Below are 22720 nucleotides of genomic sequence, written 5' to 3'. Positions count from 1 at the left end.
AAAATGTCTGTTGGTGGAAAAAAATGTTGTTGGTTTTCATGTCCTTGGAAAACCAGTAACTTTAAACAGGAAATTAGGTAATTATGAATTTATATTTTAAGCTTTTTATGGTTATAGTGATCACATTATTTGATTTTCTAATAGTTTGATTACAGTGACTTTTTTTAGTAGACTATATTTATTAGAGCAGTTTTATGTTCACAGCAAAATCAAACAGAAGGTACAAAGATTTCCCATATGCCCCCTGCCTCCATACATAGCGCATCCTCCCCCACATTATGATTATCCACCACAAGAATGGTGCATTTTGTTTATAACTGATGAACCTACAAGGACACATCACCCAGAGTCCATAGTCCATTAGGGTTCACTCTTGGTGTTGTATACACAGGTTTGGGCAAATTTATTGTGACATGTTTCTATCATCATAGTAGTATACAGAGTATTTTCAGTGCCATAAGAATGTAGTAATTTTTTTTTTAATTTAAGAATTGATACTCTTAGTAATAATATGCGAACAAGCTAAAGAATGGAAAATAATAATTCCATATGGAATAAATAAATAAATTAAGTATTTATTGAACACCTGTTCTGCATCTGCCATCTATATATGGAAATATGTGGGGAGTAAGACATAAAGATAGTTGCGGCCTTATATGAAATTTTTTGCAAGTCTTTTTACTTTATGCAAAAGTATTTTGAAAATAATGTTTAGAGATCAAGATATACATAGTTGTTCTTTTGGGGGACATGGGTCTTTTCATTATAGGAGAATAAAAATAAAGGTGTAATAAGAATTCAAATAACTAAAATGCAATTAAACAGAATTGGATTGATAATAAAGGGGTAAGTGACAAAACATATTGAGATCAGGAATGTGTCAGAAGAACAAAGTTCCAGATGCCATTTTTGGACCTTTTTTCAACTCAGTAGAAGATTATTTGCATATTGTAAATCGGAGGTTGGAGTAGATCAGATATTCCAACTGTGAACTACATAAAGTTTGACAGCAGGAAAATGTTAAATATATGAAAAAGATAAAGATTGTGAAAAAAGTTCAAAAAGCCTAACTTATGAATACCCATGTATAACAATGGTTAAAATAACTGTCCCTTTCCTAATATACATAGACAGTACAGGAAAACCTATAGATTTTGAAAAACAGAATTCAGACAGTTGTACAACTTACCTATAGGTATTTGTGTACATGTTAACAATTAGCTTGTTTCTTCAACATGAAAGAGAACTGTATATTTGTTTGATCAGATATATAGTGTAGACAATTTTAGGTATATTGTATGAACCTGTATTTTAAAAATTATCTTTAAAAGAGGATGAAAATATCTCAGACTTTACGAATATTGTCTTTAGGTCTTACTTTAGGAAACATTTACTTAGGAAACAGGACTCATTCCCTTACAATTTCTTTCATTTACCAAATGAAAAAGGTAAGTTTTATTCTGTAAAAGACAAGTTTTATTTTGCATAATAAAATGTTTCAGTTTTGTAAGTATGCTTTTTAACAATTAGCTGTGAATACGAGACTTTAAGATATTTATGGTGGCTATAAGCACTTTTCAAGGTGGGCTTTCAGTATATCTAAATTTATCACCTACTCAGAGGCTAAATAAATACACAATGCTTTGTCTAATGTTTAGCATAACCATGTCTGTGCCATTGCATTACTTATTTAATCTCACCCCTCTACTGTTTTCATTATATATACTAAATATTTTACAACTGGGAATGAAAAATTAGTCTCTAAGAGTTGAGCCCAAAAGAAAACTCGTGTTAATGGTATTGTAGATGGTCATTTCTCCTCCTTAAATGGTGTATGTATTTCAGGTGTATTGTTTATATAGTTGAAGACATTTCTCACCATGTCTGTGTAACTTAAATATTTATAAAAATTTTTTTTAAATACCAGAAGAAGCACCAAAGAATAGTATGTTACGAAGGAGTTGAGTCATCGTTTGTATCTATCAAAGTAATTCTTCGCTCAGCTGTTCTCAGTTTGTTATGGTAATTCTCTTTGCTGCAATTAGGTTAGATTTTCATGACGGTCTGAGAATTTATTTGAAGACAACTCTAAAATTATTTTTCTTGGAAAAGTTATTTTTGAAATCGTTTGACTCTTCAGATAAAATTGTGCCCAAGTTTACATAAATCAGTTCTATTTTTGGTAAATTCATACTTTTAAAACAAGAAGGTCTTTTTATGTGCTTCCCTGGTATCCTGACATTATTTTATAAATTGAGGAGAGGACAACTTTGGGTTTATCTCCGTAACTTTTTCGTATGACAATCTTTATTGTTAACAGAAACTTTGGGTTCTTTTTATTTTCAGATCGTTGAATCAGTTCAATAAATATTATCTTGCTTTGTTACGTTAAGGCCTCATAAATACAAAAACTGTGGACAGAAGGCAGGTATTTTCAATCACCAAAAAAAAACTAGCAATTATAAACATATTTGCAGTAATTTATAATGAAAATGTGGTTTGTAGGAAAAAAATAAAATTTTGCGTACATAGTTCTCAAGCAAATAATATTTCAAGCTTCAAGACTTGACTCAGTCATATAATACAAAGTTTTAACTTGTTTGGAATAATTTAATGCAGACTAACAGGGTATGACTATGAAAGAGAAATGTATATACATATATTCTGGTGTACTTCAAAATGATACTATGCCTTAAAAAATCAGTTTCTACTCTTACATTGATTGTTTAATTTTTACGTCTATGCTATGTGAATTCTGTAATTCCAATCATATCTAGGCTTACATGATGCATGTGGTCTGTTTTAGTTATTTTAACAGTTAAGCTAGTTTTGATAGGTGTTTATGCTACAATAGAATCAAATTTTCACTTTTTAACCAGGCTTAATCCTCAGAAAATTGGGGCCCTGGTTTAAAAATGATGCTTTATAACTATGATGGTATGATGGTAAATAAAAACATTTAGAGACCAAATTTGATATTAAAATTATCTTAATTGAGATGACACGTATTAATTGAAGTTTAAAGATATTTTCTTTGGTTATCTGTAGATTATGAAATGCAGACAGTTCTTTATAGTAGCATTTCCCAAAGATAGTTCAATGACATTCTCAATGAAATCATTATAGAAAGCCTTCAAGTCACTTTAGCTGGTATTTCAATCAGTTCTATTTGTGGCACAGATATTCTAACTACATATAAGAATTTGCATATCTAAAAATTATTTGATCCTAGTTGATAGATGCAGATGAGCAAAATATGTCACTGTTTTGAAGAGAGAGATTTCTTGATTATAAAAGTAATATATCTTTGTAATAAAACTAGAAAATACAAATAGAGCAAAAAAATTACTACAACATTACCAACAAAAGAAAAACATATCAATGTTTTGGAATATTTTTAAAGGCCTCTTTCCTTAAATTCATTTACATATAATTTTTTCCATAAATGCATATATGTAGAAAATACATTCTTTATGAAAACTGAATCAGAAAAAGCATACTATTTTACAACCTAATTTTTTCCTTCATTTAGCATAAAGAACTTCTTTCCATGCCAATAAAGCTAATATGCATTATTATTCCCAATGGCTGAGTGGTGTGAATGTAAGAATAATTTATTTAACCAACTTGTATTTGGAAATCTAGACTTTTGAAATTTGTTTCACTCTCTTTACATGTCTTTCCATTCACTTAAGACTATTTCTGTAGCTCCAGAAATCTTTAATCAGTTTTTACCCAGACCAGCAGTGTGTGAAAATCCGTTTCCTCACACCTTGCTAATAACAAATTTTTTAAAAAGTAATTCCCTGATGATTTTGTAATTCCAACATTTTTCTTTTATTTACACGTAAATACACAGTTGTGTATTCACTATATAGTCACCTACATTGGCAAGATTATTGAACCACCTTAGCTTTAGTTTAAGGTAAATCACCCCCAGGAAGTTCTGTTTTCATAGGTCTTTCATCTGTAATCAGTCAGCATTTTCTTTATTAGGCAGTTTTGAGATCTATTGTCTATACTGATGTTATTCCATGTGAATCTTTCTGGAGGTATCTGGTAGCAGGAAATAGCCTTTAAGTTGAGATATCCTAGAATGAACTTGGAGAGAGAAGGTATGTGTGTTTCTTCCCTCTTTCCTTTTCTCCCTCTTTTCCATTCTACCCCCACTTTTCTGCCTTCTTCCTTTCTCCTCTGCTACTGCTTTGAACTATAATTTTCATTGCAATTACTCTTAAAATTACCATGTTTTCTGGATACTTCACATTGTGCTAATTCCTTACAAATCCAATTAACCCATAATGATTATGTCATTAAATTTGATAATTTCATGGAATCTTTGCTCACTACCAGTTAAAACTTTAAAAATATTGGCCAAAGGCTTTTGAAGAACGTGTTAGTCTTTTAAATCTTTGACATTTGAAAAGACAGAAATCTCAAGGTTTAATTTTTTTCATATATTTATTACATTTTGTGCTTTAGTGTTTGTGGCCTTAATCCACCTTTCTTTTAGGGTTGTTTTTACATTTAAAACCTCTGATTTAGTGAATACTAGTCATAAAAATTACATTCACCCATTCATTCTCCTCCTTCAGAAATTACTGGCTTTTGTTCAGTTCCACCACAAAATCCTTCCAATTATACTTAATAGTTTGAAAATCATACATTTGCAGTTGCAAAAAATGCAAACTTGGAGTTATCCAACGTTCAAAAAAGGCTTGATAAAATATTTGTCTCTCACTAGACTAATTTAGGAGTGTATTTTTTTAGAGTACTTTGTCATTATATCCTTTTTCTAATGTCAAGTATTTTTTGCTCAGGAATATGGTATAACTAAAGCTGAAAAACTGGAGATTGCCAAAGGCTACTGTACTCCTCTGGTTAGAAAAATTCGCTCAGACCTTCAGAGGACACAAGATGATGACACTGTAAATAAACTTCATCCTGTGTAAGAAACTGTACTGGTTATTTAAATCTCTAGGCATCTGTTTTTGCATACTTCAAATTTAAATTACACTTTGATGATCCTATGAAGTCAGAAGTGTGTCATTGGCATACTGTGAAAATACTGTTACCTAGATATTTCTGTTAACTTCCAACCAAAGTTATTTTTGGCTCCAATTTAGAGAAAACTAAGGTGAGTGGGGAAAAGGGAATATAGGTCATCATTCATATGGGATCATCAATGTATACCCCATTTAGCAGCATTTATGTCTGTGATCATCTTTAGGTCTATAACCTCTGTCATTGCTACTGAAAGAGATAAAATAACCTATTTACAGTGTACTTGACTAATATTAAGTCTATTCTTTGACTACTCTCAGAGATCCTAGTTAGTTATAGTTTGTGTCATGTTAGAAGAATATATACTAACATAAATCCTCTATTGCGGTTGGAAGAATAATGGATTTTTATGGTCTTTTACTTCTAGTGAAATTAAATTTAATTTTGGAAAATAATTTCAATATTTAGCGAGTTTTTGATTATATGGTTATGTTTGAACACTGTCTGCTTTTAATTTTAGGTATTCTAGAGGTGTTCTTTCTCCTGAACGTCATGTTCGTACTAGATTATATTTTACTAGTGAAAGTCATGTACATTCTTTGCTGTCTATTCTTCGCTATGGTGCCTTATGCAATGTAAGTAGAATAAGTTACATCAGTCTAACAAATATATTTAATTTTTTAATTAAATCACTAACTGCTATTTTTACTGTGAAATTTTAGTAATTCATCCTTAAGTGTTACTACTTAATGTCGTCTTTCAGGGGACTACTATATACCAAGCATTTTGCTAGATTTTAGGGATAAAGATGTTCTCTTCAGAGAAGATACATTCAAGCAAACAATAATATAAAGTATTTTAGGTGATTTTATAGACTGATGGCAGTAAAGAGAAGCCTGATGAATTTGAGTCATTTAGGGGTCAGAAGATGGGACTTGGTGTTTGGTTAGACGTTGTGCCACTTACCTACTATTATGTACTATCTACTATTATCTACTATTATGTAATGACATACCAAGACTTAGTGGCTTAAAACAACCACAATCATTTCATTTTTATCTCATACAGTTTAGAGTGTTGACTAGGATCAGTTATGAAGTTTCACTTAGAGTCTCATGAGGTTGTGGTCAGACAGTGGCTGGGTCTCAATCTCAAGGGTTTTCTCTCATGTTTGGTGCTTCATGTTGGCTGTCTGCTGGGACCTCAGCTGCAGTTATCAACCAGAACACCTATATCTGGCCTCGTCATGTGGCCTGCTTCCTCAAAATATTGCACTTGAGTTCCAGGAGTGAGCTTCCTATCAGAGCAAGGTGCAAGTGCATGGCATTTTTATGACCTAACTTCTAAAACCATATAGCATCACTTCTGCTGAGCTCTCTTGGTTGAGGCTAACACAGAGGTTCATCCAGGTTCAGAAGGAGAGGAAACAACCCACAGCACTAGATGGGCTGAGTGTCCCTGTCATATTGTAAGAAGAGTATGTAGAATTGAATGTGTATGTCAGCCATCTTTGGAAAACACAAAATCTGCTACGGTGATACCCATTTGCCACAGTAATTCATATTCTTCCTGCGTACAAAACTCACTTAACTTCTCTCTCAGTGCCACCCACTCCACTCAGTGCCATGCTGCAATAGGGTAATACTACTTGAAGTCCAGAATCTCATCTAAATCAGTCATCTCTAAACTAGCCAAAAGATAAGAATATTTCTTTATCTTTCTGTGCGTATGAATATATGCACATCTGTATAGAAAGTGATCTATAAAAGAAAATTCAATTTTGTTTTCTTATGTACTTTTAAAAGAAGGGCAGTGAAATATGTAGTGATAATTTGGTATATATCTGTTTCCTAATCAATCTTATTACTGGTCTTTGAGAGTAATTATTATTATCATAGTTATCCTAAGGCTGTTTCAAAGTTCTATTCCAATTAAAATTCCAAACCCATACGTTATTTCTTCTGATTTTTTGTTTCTTCTTTGTCCCACTAAAGAATAGCAAAGTGACATCCTTGCATAAGTATGTGGATTAGTGGGAAAAAAAATGACCCTTAATTAGCAAGGCAAAAGCTTGTATAAACAGTAGTGTTGATGGAATTGTTTGTGAGGAGGAGAGATACATCTCTTACATGGTCCTTTTTGACATATATAGAGGGTATAAAGAACATGAATAATATAGGAACTGATAGAAGGCCTGTGGTTGGAGAATAGTAGTAAGTATTGGATAAAATGACAGCAGATGTGGTTGAAGAGCCAGTGCCTTGTATTCTAAGTGGATTGGGAAGCCATTGAAAGGTTTTAAGCAGGGAAGTGGGTGACTTTGGTTGTTGTGTGGACAGTAGATAGGTGAAAGTGGGTGTGAGGAAACCAGTTAGGAAATTAGTACAGTGGTCCAGAAAGATGTTATTTAGACTAGGGTGGTGGCTGTGGATCTAGAGTTTGTTGGGCATATATTGAATTCAGGCTACATTTCTAAAACAAAAACTGAACAACTTCATTATTTTAAAAATCAGTGCTTCCAGGGGGAAAAATAATTACATGTATTTACTAAGGTGAAAATTGAAGTCTATACCAAAATGTTTTGTTTTCATTATCCCAACTCTTATTATCCTTATAAGAATCTGTAAGTAATATAATTAAAATCTTACTCAGTGTATTACCAGTTGTAATTTTTAATTATTCAGAATGGACTGGGTAAAATCTTTCTGTAGAATTATTTGTAAGGTTTGTTAAGGAACTAAGATTATAAACAAGATTTCAGGAATATGTGTAATGGGGCCTTAATTTAAAAAAATATTTTTGTGTCTTCTTACATATTAATTATGTTCTGGAAGTTACTACTAAATATTACTTAATTTTATCTATTAGAGAAGACCTAGCAAAGTCTATAACTGCAACACTGAGTTGGACATTAGATGGTGTTCTTAATACTGGAGTATCACAAAATCACAAGATCAATTAGCTCTTCACCTAATGAAAATTTTCAGTATTTAAACTCATCATTTGTGCTAACTTTACATTTAGTGAAGCTCAGTAATGCTAATTTATGTTTTCCCTTATCAATTTTGAAAAAAAATACATCTTTTCACATATTACCTCCTAAACTTGCACACATGCATGTGCACACACACATACACACGGAATGTGTAATGTCTAAAATAGGAATAAAATACATACTGAATTTAAAAAAACATACAGTCAATGTGTGGTCTTATAATTTGCTTTTAAAACAAGATGCATTCTGCACTAAAGTTCATAATATTGTATACTCTTAGTGTATACGAAAAGGATATGTTGTGCTTTTATATATTTGTAATGTAATTACATAGTATACAGCAAAGGAAATTTATCTGTGACCTACATATAATTTAAGTAGATCCTGTTAACTGTTGACTATAGACTTTACTTTGAGTAGTTTTGCCTTTTCAGATATAATTTTCTACTTTGAATGCTTGTAGTACATGTTCTCTAAGGTCCTTTTCAGTTCTGATGCTCTATGATTACATATTTAAAGACCAATGATTCTCAGAATGAAGATGGAGGAATGGTGAAGGAGATGGTAAGATCAATAGAATTTGCATATGCCTCCTTCTGCTGATTTTTGAATATCACTTCAGTGTAATAGGGATATTTATTGATAGGCCTATATCACATATATGAACTATATATGATGGTGGGAAAAAATAGCATTCCTGTTATAGGATAGTATTCTGTTATGAAACATGATACTATACTAGGTACTTTGGAACTGAACAAAGTTAAAAACTGTCTCTTACCCTCAGAATTCAGTAGTGTTTGTCATATTTCAAGAAATTCTTTATTTTTTATTTTGTATAAGCGGTTAAAAAAAGATTACTACTACAACTTCTAATATAGGTTGAATATCTCTTATCTGAAATGCTTGAGACCAGAAGTGTTTTGGAATTTGGAATTGTTTTTGGATTTTGGAATATTTGCACTGGTTTAGCATGCCTAATCTGAAAACCCAAAATTCTCCAATGAGTATTTCCTTCAAGTGTCATGTTAGTGCTCAAAAAGTTTTGAATTTTAGAGCGTTTTGGATTTTGAATTTTCAAGTTAGGGATACTCAAACTTGTAGAGAGTTTAAAAATATTTTACCAAAACAAGCTTAAATAACTTAGTAAGACTTTTAAATGTAGTGGAATTATTTTTTAAAATTGTGCACATAGTAAGTATTCACTTTATGTGGTATCACTAGGATTAAACAAGCTACCATAGTGACAATAAAGTGACTTTCAAGTAACAGTTTGAGAAAATGCTTACCACATATATCTTTTGTTCAGGAATCAAAGGATGAACAGTGGAAAAGAGCTATGGATTATTTAAATGTTGTCAATGAGCTCAACTACATGACTCAGATTGTTATCATGCTTTATGAGGATCCTAATAAGGTAAAGAGAGCTCTTGATTTGTGTTTTACCAGACATAAATAAAGAGCTTCAAGTTTCTCATTTTGAAAATGTTCTGTCATATTTCTTAGGATCTTTCCTCAGAGGAACGCTTTCATGTTGAATTACACTTTAGTCCAGGAGCCAAAGGTTGTGAAGAAGACAAAAATTTACCTTCTGGCTACGGATATAGACCAGCTTCCAGAGAGGTAATGAAGGTGGAACTCTCAGTGCTTAGTTACTGTGGTTCTAGATTTTCATGAGGTTTCTATAAGAGAATTTTATAATGTACTATAAATAATTCTTATTTCGACTACTAAGTAGGAAAATGGCTTAAATTTTTTAAAGTGTGATTTGTATAGACAACACTTTTATGCATATTGGAATACTTAGGAATTTTATCTTTTGTTTAGATTGTTTGAATTTTAAGGCCGTGTTTAGAATGGATAACCTTAAACCTTTAATTCACTGAAATTGACTTTTTTGGATATGGTACATGTGATGTGCAGTCCAGTTTTGTTGTCTTTGCTGTATGAATAACTAAGCCCCAGTATCATAGATTCAAGAGTTCATCCTTTTTCTGCTGCCTATAGTACTACATCTGATACTGCAGACATGTATCATACGTGTATTTTGATTGGTTGGTTTCTGAACTTTTAGTCTTGATTGCTCTGTTTGTTTCTCTCTCTACCAGTACCACAGTCTTAATTATTATAGCTTTATAATAAATACTGATATTGAGTACAGAATTCCTCCAGCTTTGTTGTTCTTAAAGATTATATTGAATATTTCATGTTTCATGCATTTTCATATAAATTTTATAATCATTTTATAATATTCTGAAAAGACTCTTTGAGATTTTGGTTGAGATTACCATTACTCTGCAGCTCAATTTGGAAAAAAAAATGATACTTTTTCAATATTGGGTCTTCTAGTCTAAGGACTTGGTATATTTCTGAATTTATTTAACTATATATTTTTTTATAAAATCATGATTTTTTTCATTAAAAATAATAGCAAAAACCACAATTACTTTTGCACCAAATAATTGTCTTATACCATCTTTGTCAGATTAATTCCTAGTTCCTTTATAGTTTTTTATGATATCATAAATTTATTTATGATAAATTTAAATTTATTTTATGATTTATTTAAATTTCATTTTTTGTTTATTGTCATATTAAATTTTAACTCAGTTTTGTATAAAAATTTTATAAGTATGAAATGTATAACTTAATATATACTGTTATTCATTCTAATAATTTACCCTTAGAGTCATTTGGATTTTTTATGTATATGATCATAACATCATCTATGAATGATGAATAGATTTAGTGATAGTGGACATTCTTTTCTTTCAGTGTTTTATTATTAACTGTGGTGATCCCTTCAAGTTTTAGATATCCCTTATTTGATTAAAAAAGTACCTTTTTATTCTCTGTAACCCTTAATTTGATGAGGGTTTTTATGTACTCAGCTTATTTTCTTTTGGCCAATATTATGTTTAGGAGATTCATCAATGTAGTTGCATTTAGTTTTAGTTTGTCCATTCTTACTGCTTTGAAATATGTGTTTTACTGTATTACTGTGGCCCAATGTATGCATTGTCTTTTTTTTTTTTTTTTTTTTTCTGAGACAGAGTCTGGCTGTCTCCCAGGCTGGAGTGCAGTGGTGTGATCTCCGGTCACTGCAAGCTCCGCCTCCTGGGTTCACGCCATTCTCCTGCCTCAGCCTCCCGAGTTGCTGGGACTGCAGGCGCCCGTCAGCACGCCCGGCTAATTTTTTGTATTTTTAGTGGAGATGGGGTTTCACTGTGTTAGCCAGGATGGTCTCGATTTCCTGACCTCGTGATCCGCCCACCTCAGCCTCCCAAAGTGCTGGGATTACAGGCGTGAGCCACCGCTCCCGGCCTGCATTGTCTTATAGTTGGATATTTTAGTACAATTCATGGCACACAGTACACACTTAGTAAATGCTTAATGAGTCATTGAATGATAGTTACTTTTAATGCAGTTATCACATTTATTAGAAATATTTGGAATAGATTTAAATAGTCTAAAATGTATAAATACAAATCCGTTTAGTTCGTGCTTAGGTTGATGAGACTCCTATATAACAAAGCTCATCTCTATTATTTCTTTCTGTCATTTATTATTATTATTTGTTTATTCTTGCACTTGATGAAATGTAATTAAACACTTTGTCTTATGTGGGTTTTTAATTGCCATTTTACTGTTTAATTTCTCCATAGAGTGTATGTATTTTTGAACTCAGAGACTCTGCCTTTTCCCTCATAGTACACAGCATAATACTCAGCTGTTAGAAGAGTTCAGTTAATGTTCATACATCTGAGTAAACAAACTTGTATATGTATTTCAAGTACCTCTACCAGTGGTGGTTGAATCTGTTCATCAGAAGATATTTCTTAAATCTGAATAGTAGAAGTGTTTTATATTCTTTGCTCACAGAATGAAGGCAGGAGACCTTTTAAAACTGATAATGATGATGAACCACATACTTCTAAAAGAGATGAGGTTGATCGAGCTGTGATATTGTTTAAACCAATGGTATCAGAGCCAATTCATATACACAGGAAGTCTCCACTTCCAAGATCTAGGAAGATGGCTGCAAATGATGTAAGTATATGTATCAGAACACATTTTTCATAAAATAAACTAACTATATTTTAATAAAACAGAAAAGAAAATACAGCTTTAATTGTGGAGCTTGGGAAACCAGCAAATTTTTAAATGGTATTTAATCTATTTTTAAAATAAATTACAAAAAGTATAGAGGCAGTTCAACAATAGATTAATTTTAGAATGTTGAGCTTTACATAGTTTTCATAAAAAAGAATGCAAATATAAAATAAGGTGTTTCTAGGAACTTGAAAAATGAATGTTTTTTTTTTGTCTTGTTATATTAGAAATATTTACATTAGGTTAATCTTCAATAAAGAATTTTTTTAAAAGCCTGATTTAATGGATCAAGAATAATTTTAGTTAAAAGTAGAGAGCAGGCCAGACGCAGTGGCTCACGCCTGTAATCCCAGCACTTTGTGAGGCCGAGGCAGGTGGATCACGAGGTCAGGAGATTGAGACCATCCTGGCTAACATGGTGAAACGCCGTCTCCACTAAATATACAAAAACTTAGCCTGATGTGGTGGCGGCACCTGTAGTACCAGCTACTCCAGAGGCTGAGGCAGGAGAATGATGTGAGGCGGAGCTTGCAGTGAGCCGAGATCACGCCACTGCACTCCAGCCTGAGCAACAGAGCAAGACTCCAAGACTCCGTCTCAAAAAAAAAAAAAAAAAAAAAGTAGACAGCATTTGCTGGAGATGCTTTAGCAATAACTGATTCAAGTGATACTATAGGTATATTCCAAATTGTTTGCCTAATTGCAAAGTCTATGTAGGAATTTGAATATTTGATAATATAATTGAAAATTTTACCTTTATATTAAGATCTATAAATAGGCTAAAATAATTCTTATGTTCTCTAATAGGAAAACATTTAAATAATTAATGAAGTAACATTTAAGAGGAAAGTTGAACAGTTAGAATGAAGCTTGTTAAATAAAGCTTTAGCACTTGTATACATTTTTAATACTTTAAATAAGTTTTATTTGAGGTTATCTATATTTTCTGTAGGATGATTCTCTCAACACTGATTGAAGTCAGTGCTTATAACTGTTTTCTAAATGCTCTAGTAAAAGTGTAAAGGAAGAGGGGCCTGGCATAGTGGCTCGTGCCTGTAAACCCAGCACTTCGGGAGGCCGAGGTGGGTGGATCACCTGAGGTCAGGAGTTCGAGAGCAGCCTGAACAACATGGTGAAACCCTGTCTCTACTAAAAATATAAAAATTAGCTGGGCGTGGTGGTGTGGGCCTGTAATCCCAGCTACTCAGGAGGCTGAGACAGAAGAACCACTTGAACCTGTGAGGTGGAGGTTGCAGTGAGCCGAGATCACCCCTGACTGCACTGCAGCCAGAGTGAGATTCTGTCTCAAAAAATAAACAAACAAACAAACATACATATATACACATATATATACATACATATATATATGTGTGTGTAAAGGAAGAAATTAAGATATAACCATCAACTTTTAGAAAAAAAATTATTTAAATATGCCAAGTCTGAAGAATTAGGTATAACATTTTTTAGCATTTGATGGGTGAGAATAAAAACAACAAAAAGAATTGTGCTCATTTCTACAACCCCAAATTATGCAAATATATGTGTTTTATGATTCTCAAAGTTCAAATGTATATGTGCTTCAGTTTGACAATTTTGTATAGGCAAAAATCTGTCCATAAAGTAGATCCTTTATAATTATAAAGGATCTATAAAAGGAAATTATATAGTCATTAAGGTTCCCTTGAATGTGATATTTTAATTACAAAAGAAGACGGTTATAAAAGAGGGTGTTTAACAATTATAGAACTTGGAATTATTTGTTCTATTATAACTTAATGGAAAAAATGAAAAATCTGGGATTATGTTCAGGTATCCTTAGTTTCAGAAAATTTGGAACATAAGCTATGTTAATTAATATAACCTACACTAGTATTTGTGTGAGTGCAGTGATTTTGATGTGTTATTGAATAAGCAATCTATAGTTAATCAAATTATTCAGAATTTCACCATTAAAGCCTCTCTTCTGCCCTCCAAAAAGCCTATATAATACTGAATACAGCAAAATGTATTGTAAATCTTCATTTTGCAACTTATCTATATTTATAAAACCTCTAACAAAAGCACTGTCCTCGTTAATCTTTAAAACGCAAAACACATTTATAAACCTTTTTCTCATAAATACTTAGTTGATTTCAAGAGATTATTTCTATGCCATGCTAAACTTTTACTTCCATAAGGTAAATTACTCAAGTAAAATCTTGAAGACTTTTTCCAGCGTCCATCATCTCCATGGATATCAGAAGTTTGTACTTCCAAAAGACACACAGAGAAAAAGACTGTTCTCTTCATTTTGTGCAAGTAGATTTTACTCTCTCCTTGCTCTCTGAAACCTGAACATGCAAACATGTATAATGAGAATGTTTGCTGCATGTTTTCCCTACTAAATCTGTAAATAATCTCTGGAGGGGGCAAATAGATAGCTTGAAAGAATAAACAGGTGCAATTTGAGTCCATCTTATGATCTCTGAACTTTTTAAATATGTCAGGCAGACAGATTTAGTTTTCCAAGTTATGTATCTTGAAATCCCTTTGACCCTTTGCACAATTCTTTAGTGCCTTGGGTTGAAAAATTCACCCAAAATAAGACAAAATCTTTGAATATCTAAAATTAAGCAGAAAACCTTTATATTTTAAAAGTTGCTAAAAAAGAAACTTACTAAAATATTTCCAGTTTTAACAGGGAAGGGACAATTATGAAGCAGTATAAGTATTTTATGTCTTTTAACATAATAAAATATTTCCATAATTGTTATCACATGCAATTAGATTTATTAGTCATTCCTATCAAATTCTCAAATAGTGAAATATTTGGCTCCCAAATTGCTGTTTAATAGTTTTTTTAAAAAATTAATAAGCAAATACAAACAAACTGTATTTTTTTTTCTTTCTGATCATTTGGCTCTGTTGTATCTAACTTTGCATGCTCTGCTTTTTTTTTTTTTTTTTTTTTTTTGCCCCCTTTCTCACTTCCAGGAAGAGAGCCCCCTGAGTGTGTCTAGCCCAGAGGGTACTGGTACCTGGCTGCATTATACCAGTGGTGTGGGTACTGGGCGTCGAAGACGCAGATCAGGGGAACAAATCACTTCTTCCCCTGTCTCCCCCAAATCATTGGCTTTCACATCCAGTATTTTTGGCTCATGGCAACAGGTTTTTAAACTTTACTTCATTAAACATTTTTCCTCCCTGCATTCAGAGCAACAAACAGCTATCTTTGAGGACATCTAATCCCTTGTATTTCACATCAGAGTAAATCCTTCGTTTTTTTAATTTTGAGTTCATTTAAAAATACTTATGATATCTGCCAATATTTGAGGGAAAGAAATCACTTCCACGGCATGTGTTTAGTATTTTTACTGAGAAGGTTCCACGTATCCAGGATTTTAAAAACAATCAATAAATGTTATTCTCCTGGAATTGTACCTTGTTAACAAAATTACTTAAAAATGAAAGAAATCTTTCTTTTTGACTTGTCTTTTAAAACTTTCAGAAACAAATTATGTAATTTGATTGTAAGAAAATGTATTAAGATTTTCTTCCATATTTGAAAAAATTAGATTCAATTTGGAATTTGCTGAGAATGTAAACATTTTTGAAAATACCAGAATTTATGTGGCCCAGTTTTAATTAGCAGAATATATCAAATATTGACAATTTTCTGCCTCATTATTCCATTATTTGGAAGTATCTAATTTAAGGAATACATACAGTCTGTTTTTCTTTGGACTGTATAGTATTTTAATGTTCTCTTTAAGAGAGAACAAGTGCATATGTGCCCATCAACAATATGGGTCAAAATAAAATGACTTCAGAAGGACTTTCTGTGATGAAATTTGGAAACTTAAAATATACATGATTTCTATTATATTGGAAGGTCTACTGTCACATATGAGGTTTCTGATAATTTCAGCAATTTCCTTTTGGAAATATAATGCATTTGATTATAGGAAAAGGGATTATGGTATCCATTAAGGCTGTGAATATTTAAAGGTTACTCTGATAAAGCCCATGCATGGATCAATAATTGTATGGTGATCTCAAGAGTCTCTGTCTGCCCTTTCTTTTGTTTGTAGTTGTTTTTTCCCCCTTCAAATACAGGAGCTGTTTAAGAGTGGGCATTTGGCTTCTTTTAACAGTGAAATTATATCAATCTCTTAATTGCTTCTTTTCATCTGTCTTGTTTCATACATGATGTTTCATTCTGAATGCCTGCTTCGCACCACTTCATTGCAAGGACCTCATGAAATGGACTCCCTTCAAAAGGGGATCTTGCATGATATTTCATGTTTTATGTATTTCTACTAATATTTATCATACAGCTTATTAACCTTTGTCTGTCTGGAACAGGCTGCATATGAAGTATGGACTTCTTAATTTATTTTACTGTTTTACTTCATTTACTTTGGATTCCTTATGCAGGTTGTATCTGAAAATGCTAATTACCTGCGAACACCGAGAACTCTTGTGGAACAGAAGCAGAATCCTACTGTAGGTATGTGGTGTAAAGGAAATTGTGTTCCATACCCTTCTTAAACTCACTATTGTGCACACATGTAAAACTCTTTGGTGAAAGCATGACCAAATGCTATGCTGTAGTTTTTATTTAATGTGTACTAATTCAGAAATGTTGAGTTGTATAACTCAAAATATAGTTTTGATAAAATGAAGAAGAGATAGCATTCAGTTTTGTTGCATAACCCTTTTGAATGCCTGCAATGATAACCACTTAGTTAACTTGCCAATGCTAGTTTTTTATCTTGTACTCTGTAAGTTAATTTATGAAGGAAACGTCATTTTCCCAGTTGATAAAGATGAAAAGATGCTATTGCATGTAGAAAGGAACTTTCCATTTTTCTGACTAAAAGTATTTTTAAAGTATGGAATACTTCAAACCGTATATGAATATATTAATTTTCCTTTGAGCAGCTCATAAGGAAAACCAAGCAAAAGTAATGCACAGTGGCACTCTCAGTCTTTATTAACCTATAGAACATAATTGGTTCTTTGCTAACACTCAAAGCAACATTGGAAAAGACCTTTCTAAACTCATTTGGTTTAAAGCTCATGGTTGATAAACTATGAGATAGTGGCATATTATTTTCTGTAAATAGTTGTCCTGATAGGTTTAATAAAGGCATAAACAGATCTCATTGTAAGTTTATGTATGTACTGTGATCTCTGTACTAAGTATATGAACTGTGTTGATGCCTACATACTTGAGGATCTCTCTTCAGTTAATTTCATATAGCTTGTAATGATAGTTTTTAATATTCCCACAGTGTATTTATAGAAATGTATATATTACTCCTTCTTATTGATGTATCATAGTATATTTGATAGAAATTTATTTAATCCTTCCCCAGTGATAAAAGTGTTATTTGGATGTAAAACCTTTTGCTACAAATTGAGCATCAGTTTATACTGACTGTTTTATTTGCTAATAATGTTTTTCATTGGGGGTCTTATTAATTAAGATATTAAGTCATTTGTTAAGTATTTAAAGTGATTTAGGCCTTGAATGACTGAAAAGAACCTGGTCTTCTCACAAATAAATAAATTTTGATATACTTTATTTCATAAGAAAGAGTAGTAATTCTTAATTCAGGGGCATCAGGAAAGATTTGTCATTTATAAATATACATTAAAAATACTGATTTTATATGATTTAATTTGTGCTAGGAGAGGTTTTTTTTTTTTTTTTTTTTTTTTTAAATATGGCTTGCCCTTGGGCATTGATTAACAGAGTTCTTTCTTGTCCTAAGTTATTTTTATGGCAGTGTTTTTAATACTTTAGGATGTATATGTCTAATTATTGTATGGACATTTTTTTTTTTTTCTCAAAGATAACATTTTGTCCAATGTTAAATTACCCCATTTGTACCTATGATAAATGATAGTGGTGTTTAGAAGTATTGTATTAAAACTGACATCATTAGGAAATTACAAGAATATTGTGAGCCTGTTCAAGGCACTTCCAAAGGTTGCCTTATATGTGGTAAGAGCCATGTTAATTGCATGCTGCATGAATTCCCAATGTGAATGGAAGAACACCCGTTGTGTATGTATTTTCTCTAACTCCCATCAGGGTCTCACTGTGCGGGCCTGTTTAGCACCTCGGTGCTCGGGGGTTCTTCAAGCGCACCTAACCTACAGGATTATGCTCGTACTCATCGTAAAAAGCTGACCTCTTCTGGCTGCATAGATGGTATGTGCACACATGCACACACAGATTCATATCTACACCCAAGCACACACCCATGAGCAGTATTTCTCAAAGGCAAATCTAAGGCCACTGACTGATTCGAGTGAAATCCTGTCATCTTTTGCCTAAATGACTATCAGTGCCCTCTGTTACCTACAACTTGGATCCATGTTTCATCAGACAGTTAATTGTAGTTAGATTTAGAGTACTTGTACAATAAGTTTGTTGAAATGGAAAATAGTATTATGTGTATTCTTCTTTTAGATAATTTATAATCTATATTATAAAGAACAAGTGTTTCTTTGATCTTTTAAACTTTTATTTATTGTTAACACTTATTTTACTTATTGAGCTAATTAAAGTGAGTGGAATGTTTATAAGTAGAGGACAATATTATATTGGCAATATTTTTATAAAAATAAACACAGGATGAGAATATTTTAGGATCCCTAGCTGAAGGAGATCCTCTTAATGTTGTTAATATACCTTAAGTTTTAATATTCAGAATTTTTTGAGGCTCGTGGAAGCCTGTCCCTTTTGTTAAGAGAAGTGGTTCTAGCTCTTTCAGGATCATCTTTATTTAAAACAGTTTCTCGTTTATCAACACATTTATTTTAGACAGTAAAACATGGATTTACCAGAATTGCCAGCTCATCTTGCTTTTCTTTCTTTTGTATATTTCATTTGACACTTTTCCTCTGTCATCAAGCTAGTTAACTTCTTTTAACCAATATTTGCCTTATTACCTTCTGTCATTGCCCCTTCTGCATGCCACCTTTCTAACCTCATATATTTGTTTTTCCCTTCTTTCTTTTAAGTGTTCTTCTTTTTGTAGCTATTACGAATTTCAGGTACCTGTTTTTCTCTTTCTTAGACGCCACACGCGGTTCTGCTGTTAAAAGGTTTTCTATCTCATTTGCTCGACACCCAACCAATGGTACGTTTTGCTTTTATTTTAAAAGATACTCCCCTGCTTCATCCCTTTTTTATTTTTATTTTATTTCAAATTGTGGGGTATACAGTATCATTCATTTCTTCATCCTTATTGTCAATTGGCATACAATTCCAACTTGTTATTCACCCAAATTATTGATACTGTCTGGCTCCCTTTTCAGCTGTAATTTATATAATAATTTAACATTACTCATCAAACTTTTAAATGACCACAATGATGATGAGTTTTAATGCTAAATTGACACCTGAAAATTTCTTCTAATTTCTCAGATCTGTCTACACAAATTTTTAAATTTCAATTAGTATTCCTTAATTTTTCTTGATTCTCAATAACTTTTTTCTTCCTAATTTTCTGATCACGTGGTTGTTTCATTGAGATAGTTAAACAAAAATACAGAGCCACCCATGTCAAATAGCCAAATAAGATGTGTCTTTGAAAAATTCTTGGGCACCTGGTGATGCATATTTCACTGTATAACATCGTCTGTTCCTGGCTATTTTCCTAACGCAAAACCCTATTTGGTCTGGAGCACTCTGAAAACTTTGTCCAGCATTCACTTTGTTCTTGTGTAGCAATGTGGTTTGCTGTTATCAAGCAACCAATTCCTTTTAGTACCACTGCTTTTCTTAAAATTTAGAGGGCTCCTAATAGGAGGAAGATTAAGTTAAGATCTAGAAACCCAATTCTGTTAAATTCTATTTTTGAGGCTGAATAGGAAAATTTTTCATGACCATTATTTGTAAAAGGAATTATTGCAGCATTACAACTTCTAACATAGACCTTGATATTGTGGGGCAAGAGGGAATATTTACTGATCATTTTACAATAATTCAGGATCAAAGAATTTAAAAGAAAACGTACAGATTTTTGCTTGTATTACACATGGAATGAAGATACTTTTATCCTTGGAACTCTTTTTCTTTTTAACTGCAAGTAAGTCTTTCAAAAACTCAAGTCAGATCTTTCAGAAACTTTTATGAATCTAAAGGTTTCAACACAAGTTTATGGTCGTTCTCCCCCTTCTGGATCCTTTAACAACACGTCTAAATAACATTGCACTAATAATTCTTGAAGGTGGAATAAGAAGATCTCATCCTCAACAAGTAAAAATTTAGCCTTAAAGCTTAATGTACTTTCCCTTCATTGTAGCTGTTTAAATGCTACTTTTTGAAGAAAGTGATTCTTATTTGATACAGCTGCAGCTTCTAAAGAACCCGCATGCCTAAGAACTTCTTAGAAGAAACACAGAAGTCACAAGAAAAACAGAAGCCACAAAAATTCTAAGAAGAGACATTGCAGGTTTAAGACCATAGTTTTTGTACTGAATGCTATGTGTTTAAAACCAGTATTCGAGGTATTATTATCTAGGAGAATCTGTGTTTAACTGAAGGTTTTAAAAATTAAAAATATTTCTGTTAACTTTAATAGAAAATAGAGTAATTTTATATTCCTTTGGTTTAGGGTCTTTTTAAAAAAAATGTGGATTTTCCGCACATATAAATGCGTATGAGATGCATTCCTTTCAATTCTACAAATACTTATTTTGAGTTTTAAGGTTTCCTTTTTTCCTTTTTTAATACTGTGTTGTCTTATCTGTCTTATGAATTGTCATTTGACTCTTCCTTTTACTTTTTATTTCCCCTAATGTTCATGTTATTTCCATCTTTAACACATATCATGGACTTACCCCTCCCTTCATCTTTAGTTCAAGGAACATGGTGAAACAAGTACCTTCTGACAGTGCTTTACCTTATTTTCTGGGCCTCTGTGCAGAACACCTACACCTCTATAGGTGCTGGTCCGTTTCCTCTGTGGAATTTCTAGGCTCCAGTGGTATGTTTTTATAGCTTCTAAACATGTCAGCAGGGTGGCTTTTTAAATTGCTGCGCTAACCCTTTCATTGTGCATCAAAGGAAAAGTTTACTAAAGATAAGTGGAAAAAAATGTAGTCTAGAGGAACTTAATTATATTGTCATTTGCCTGTTATAAAATCTAGCAGGCAAATGAAATAAAATAATTGCTATAAAAATATATAAACTTTGTGAGGAAAGAAGAAAAGATCTCATCGTTAAGTTTAGTGTAATGCAAAGAAAGGGTTTGCGTTCATTTGCATGAGTCTTGTACTTCTAAAAAATGTAACAGTTGTGCAAGCCTAATTTCTTTAGTGCTTAATTTAGGTGCTTTAGCTGCTGTTATGGTATAGTTTTGTTTTTGTTTTTGTTTTCAAAGTATGTGTAATGTTCTGTCATGCTTTGGTTTGTACCTGAAAATCAGACATACCAGTTTTGCAAGTCCCTTGGTTATTTTCCTAGGAAGATTAGATTCTCTTTTAACCAAAGTTTCCTTATTCTAACTGAGAATTAGGCAGTTCTTGGGTCAATATTTCCTTCAATATTTACATAAATCAAACATCAGTCAATTTAAAAATGAGCACACACCTGTTGAAGCAAAAAGTCTTGCAGTCTGAGGTTAATTTTTACTTTTAATGATATTTGACTTGATACAAAATTTTATTTGAGTATTGTAGGTATTTAATTGGGGGAAATTAGTTTGAATTTCTAGAAGAGTAGATGCAGAAAGACTCATTATTTTTAACAGTATATGAAAGCAATTTTAAAAGCCATTCAGTTGAATAAAGTTTAAATAAACAGACAATTTTCTTTTTTAAAAAAGTGAGTAACCTATATCCTATTTGTTTGAAAACATAAACTGTGTATTTAAGTGCTTTTGTTTCAGTGATGGTATTAATACATATTTGCATGGTTGTTTCATGAAATTTTTGTATTTCTGTGCCATTGTTAAAAATAGGATCATATTTGTATTTTGTATTGCTTTTAACTTGACCTAACTTTACACAGCCAGTGATTCCTAGTAATATAATTATGTGTTAATACAGTAAAGGTAGGTGAAATACATTTTGGAATTTTTATTCCAGCATGAATGAATGAATGTTGTTTTGGGCTCATACTAGAGAGTGTCATTGGTCTTGGCACGCCTGGAAAAGTGTCTAAAAAAATTATTCACAAGTAATTATATAATTTTTCAACAAGAACTTACTGTTAGCATCCTGGCATCAGGGATACATCATGTGGCATCAGCTTATTCACCCACTGAATAGACCTGACTTCAAAAAATAAAAACTGAAAACTTGTATTTCTTTGTTTTTCTTTTTCCCTAGGTTTTTCAAGTATTATTCTTAGATTTTACCAATATAGAATGAAATTGTGTGCATGCTATACTACATGATTACATTTAAAAAGAAATCTTTGTCACATCTTGTTCCAGCTCCATATTGCATAGCATCTGGTGTCATGACTTCAGAGATACTGTGTGTTTGCATGTGATAGATTGAAAAGACCTAAACTGTCCAGTTCTAAACAGTAGTCTTCCTTTTTAATTACTGATTTTTAAAATATCCATCTTTTATTTTTTGTTTTTGGTGTTTTTCTCTTCT

The 22720-nt window shown here is 32.1% G+C and overlaps 1 protein-coding gene across 9 annotated transcripts in view; it reads left to right on the top strand.

Annotated features, from left to right (window-relative positions):
• The window catches only part of PPIP5K2 (diphosphoinositol pentakisphosphate kinase 2), a 77198-nt gene that overhangs the window by 41700 nt on the left and 12778 nt on the right, over positions 1-22720 (top strand). For 3 of the 9 annotated variants that reach the window (XM_030927243.1, XM_030927245.1, XM_030927242.1), the window contains exons 20-27: positions 4821-4948; positions 5525-5639; positions 9309-9416; positions 9506-9622; positions 11882-12049; positions 16529-16601; positions 18195-18314; positions 19186-19248. In XM_030927243.1, the coding sequence (XP_030783103.1) occupies positions 4821-4948; positions 5525-5639; positions 9309-9416; positions 9506-9622; positions 11882-12049; positions 16529-16601; positions 18195-18314; positions 19186-19248 (892 nt within the window). Of the gene's footprint in view, positions 1-4820; positions 4949-5524; positions 5640-9308; positions 9417-9505; positions 9623-11881; positions 12050-15085; positions 15260-16528; positions 16602-18194; positions 18315-19185; positions 19249-20462; positions 22717-22720 lie in introns of those variants that run through there. The other 6 variants (XM_030927247.1, XM_030927246.1, XM_010372112.2 and 3 more) reach the window with 5 other exon arrangements.

This window comes from Rhinopithecus roxellana, chromosome 3 (assembly GCF_007565055.1).
Source record: "Rhinopithecus roxellana isolate Shanxi Qingling chromosome 3, ASM756505v1, whole genome shotgun sequence".
Lineage (NCBI taxonomy): Eukaryota > Metazoa > Chordata > Mammalia > Primates > Cercopithecidae > Rhinopithecus > Rhinopithecus roxellana.
Note: the sequence above shows the minus strand (reverse complement) of the source record. Positions and strands in the feature narration are given on the sequence as shown.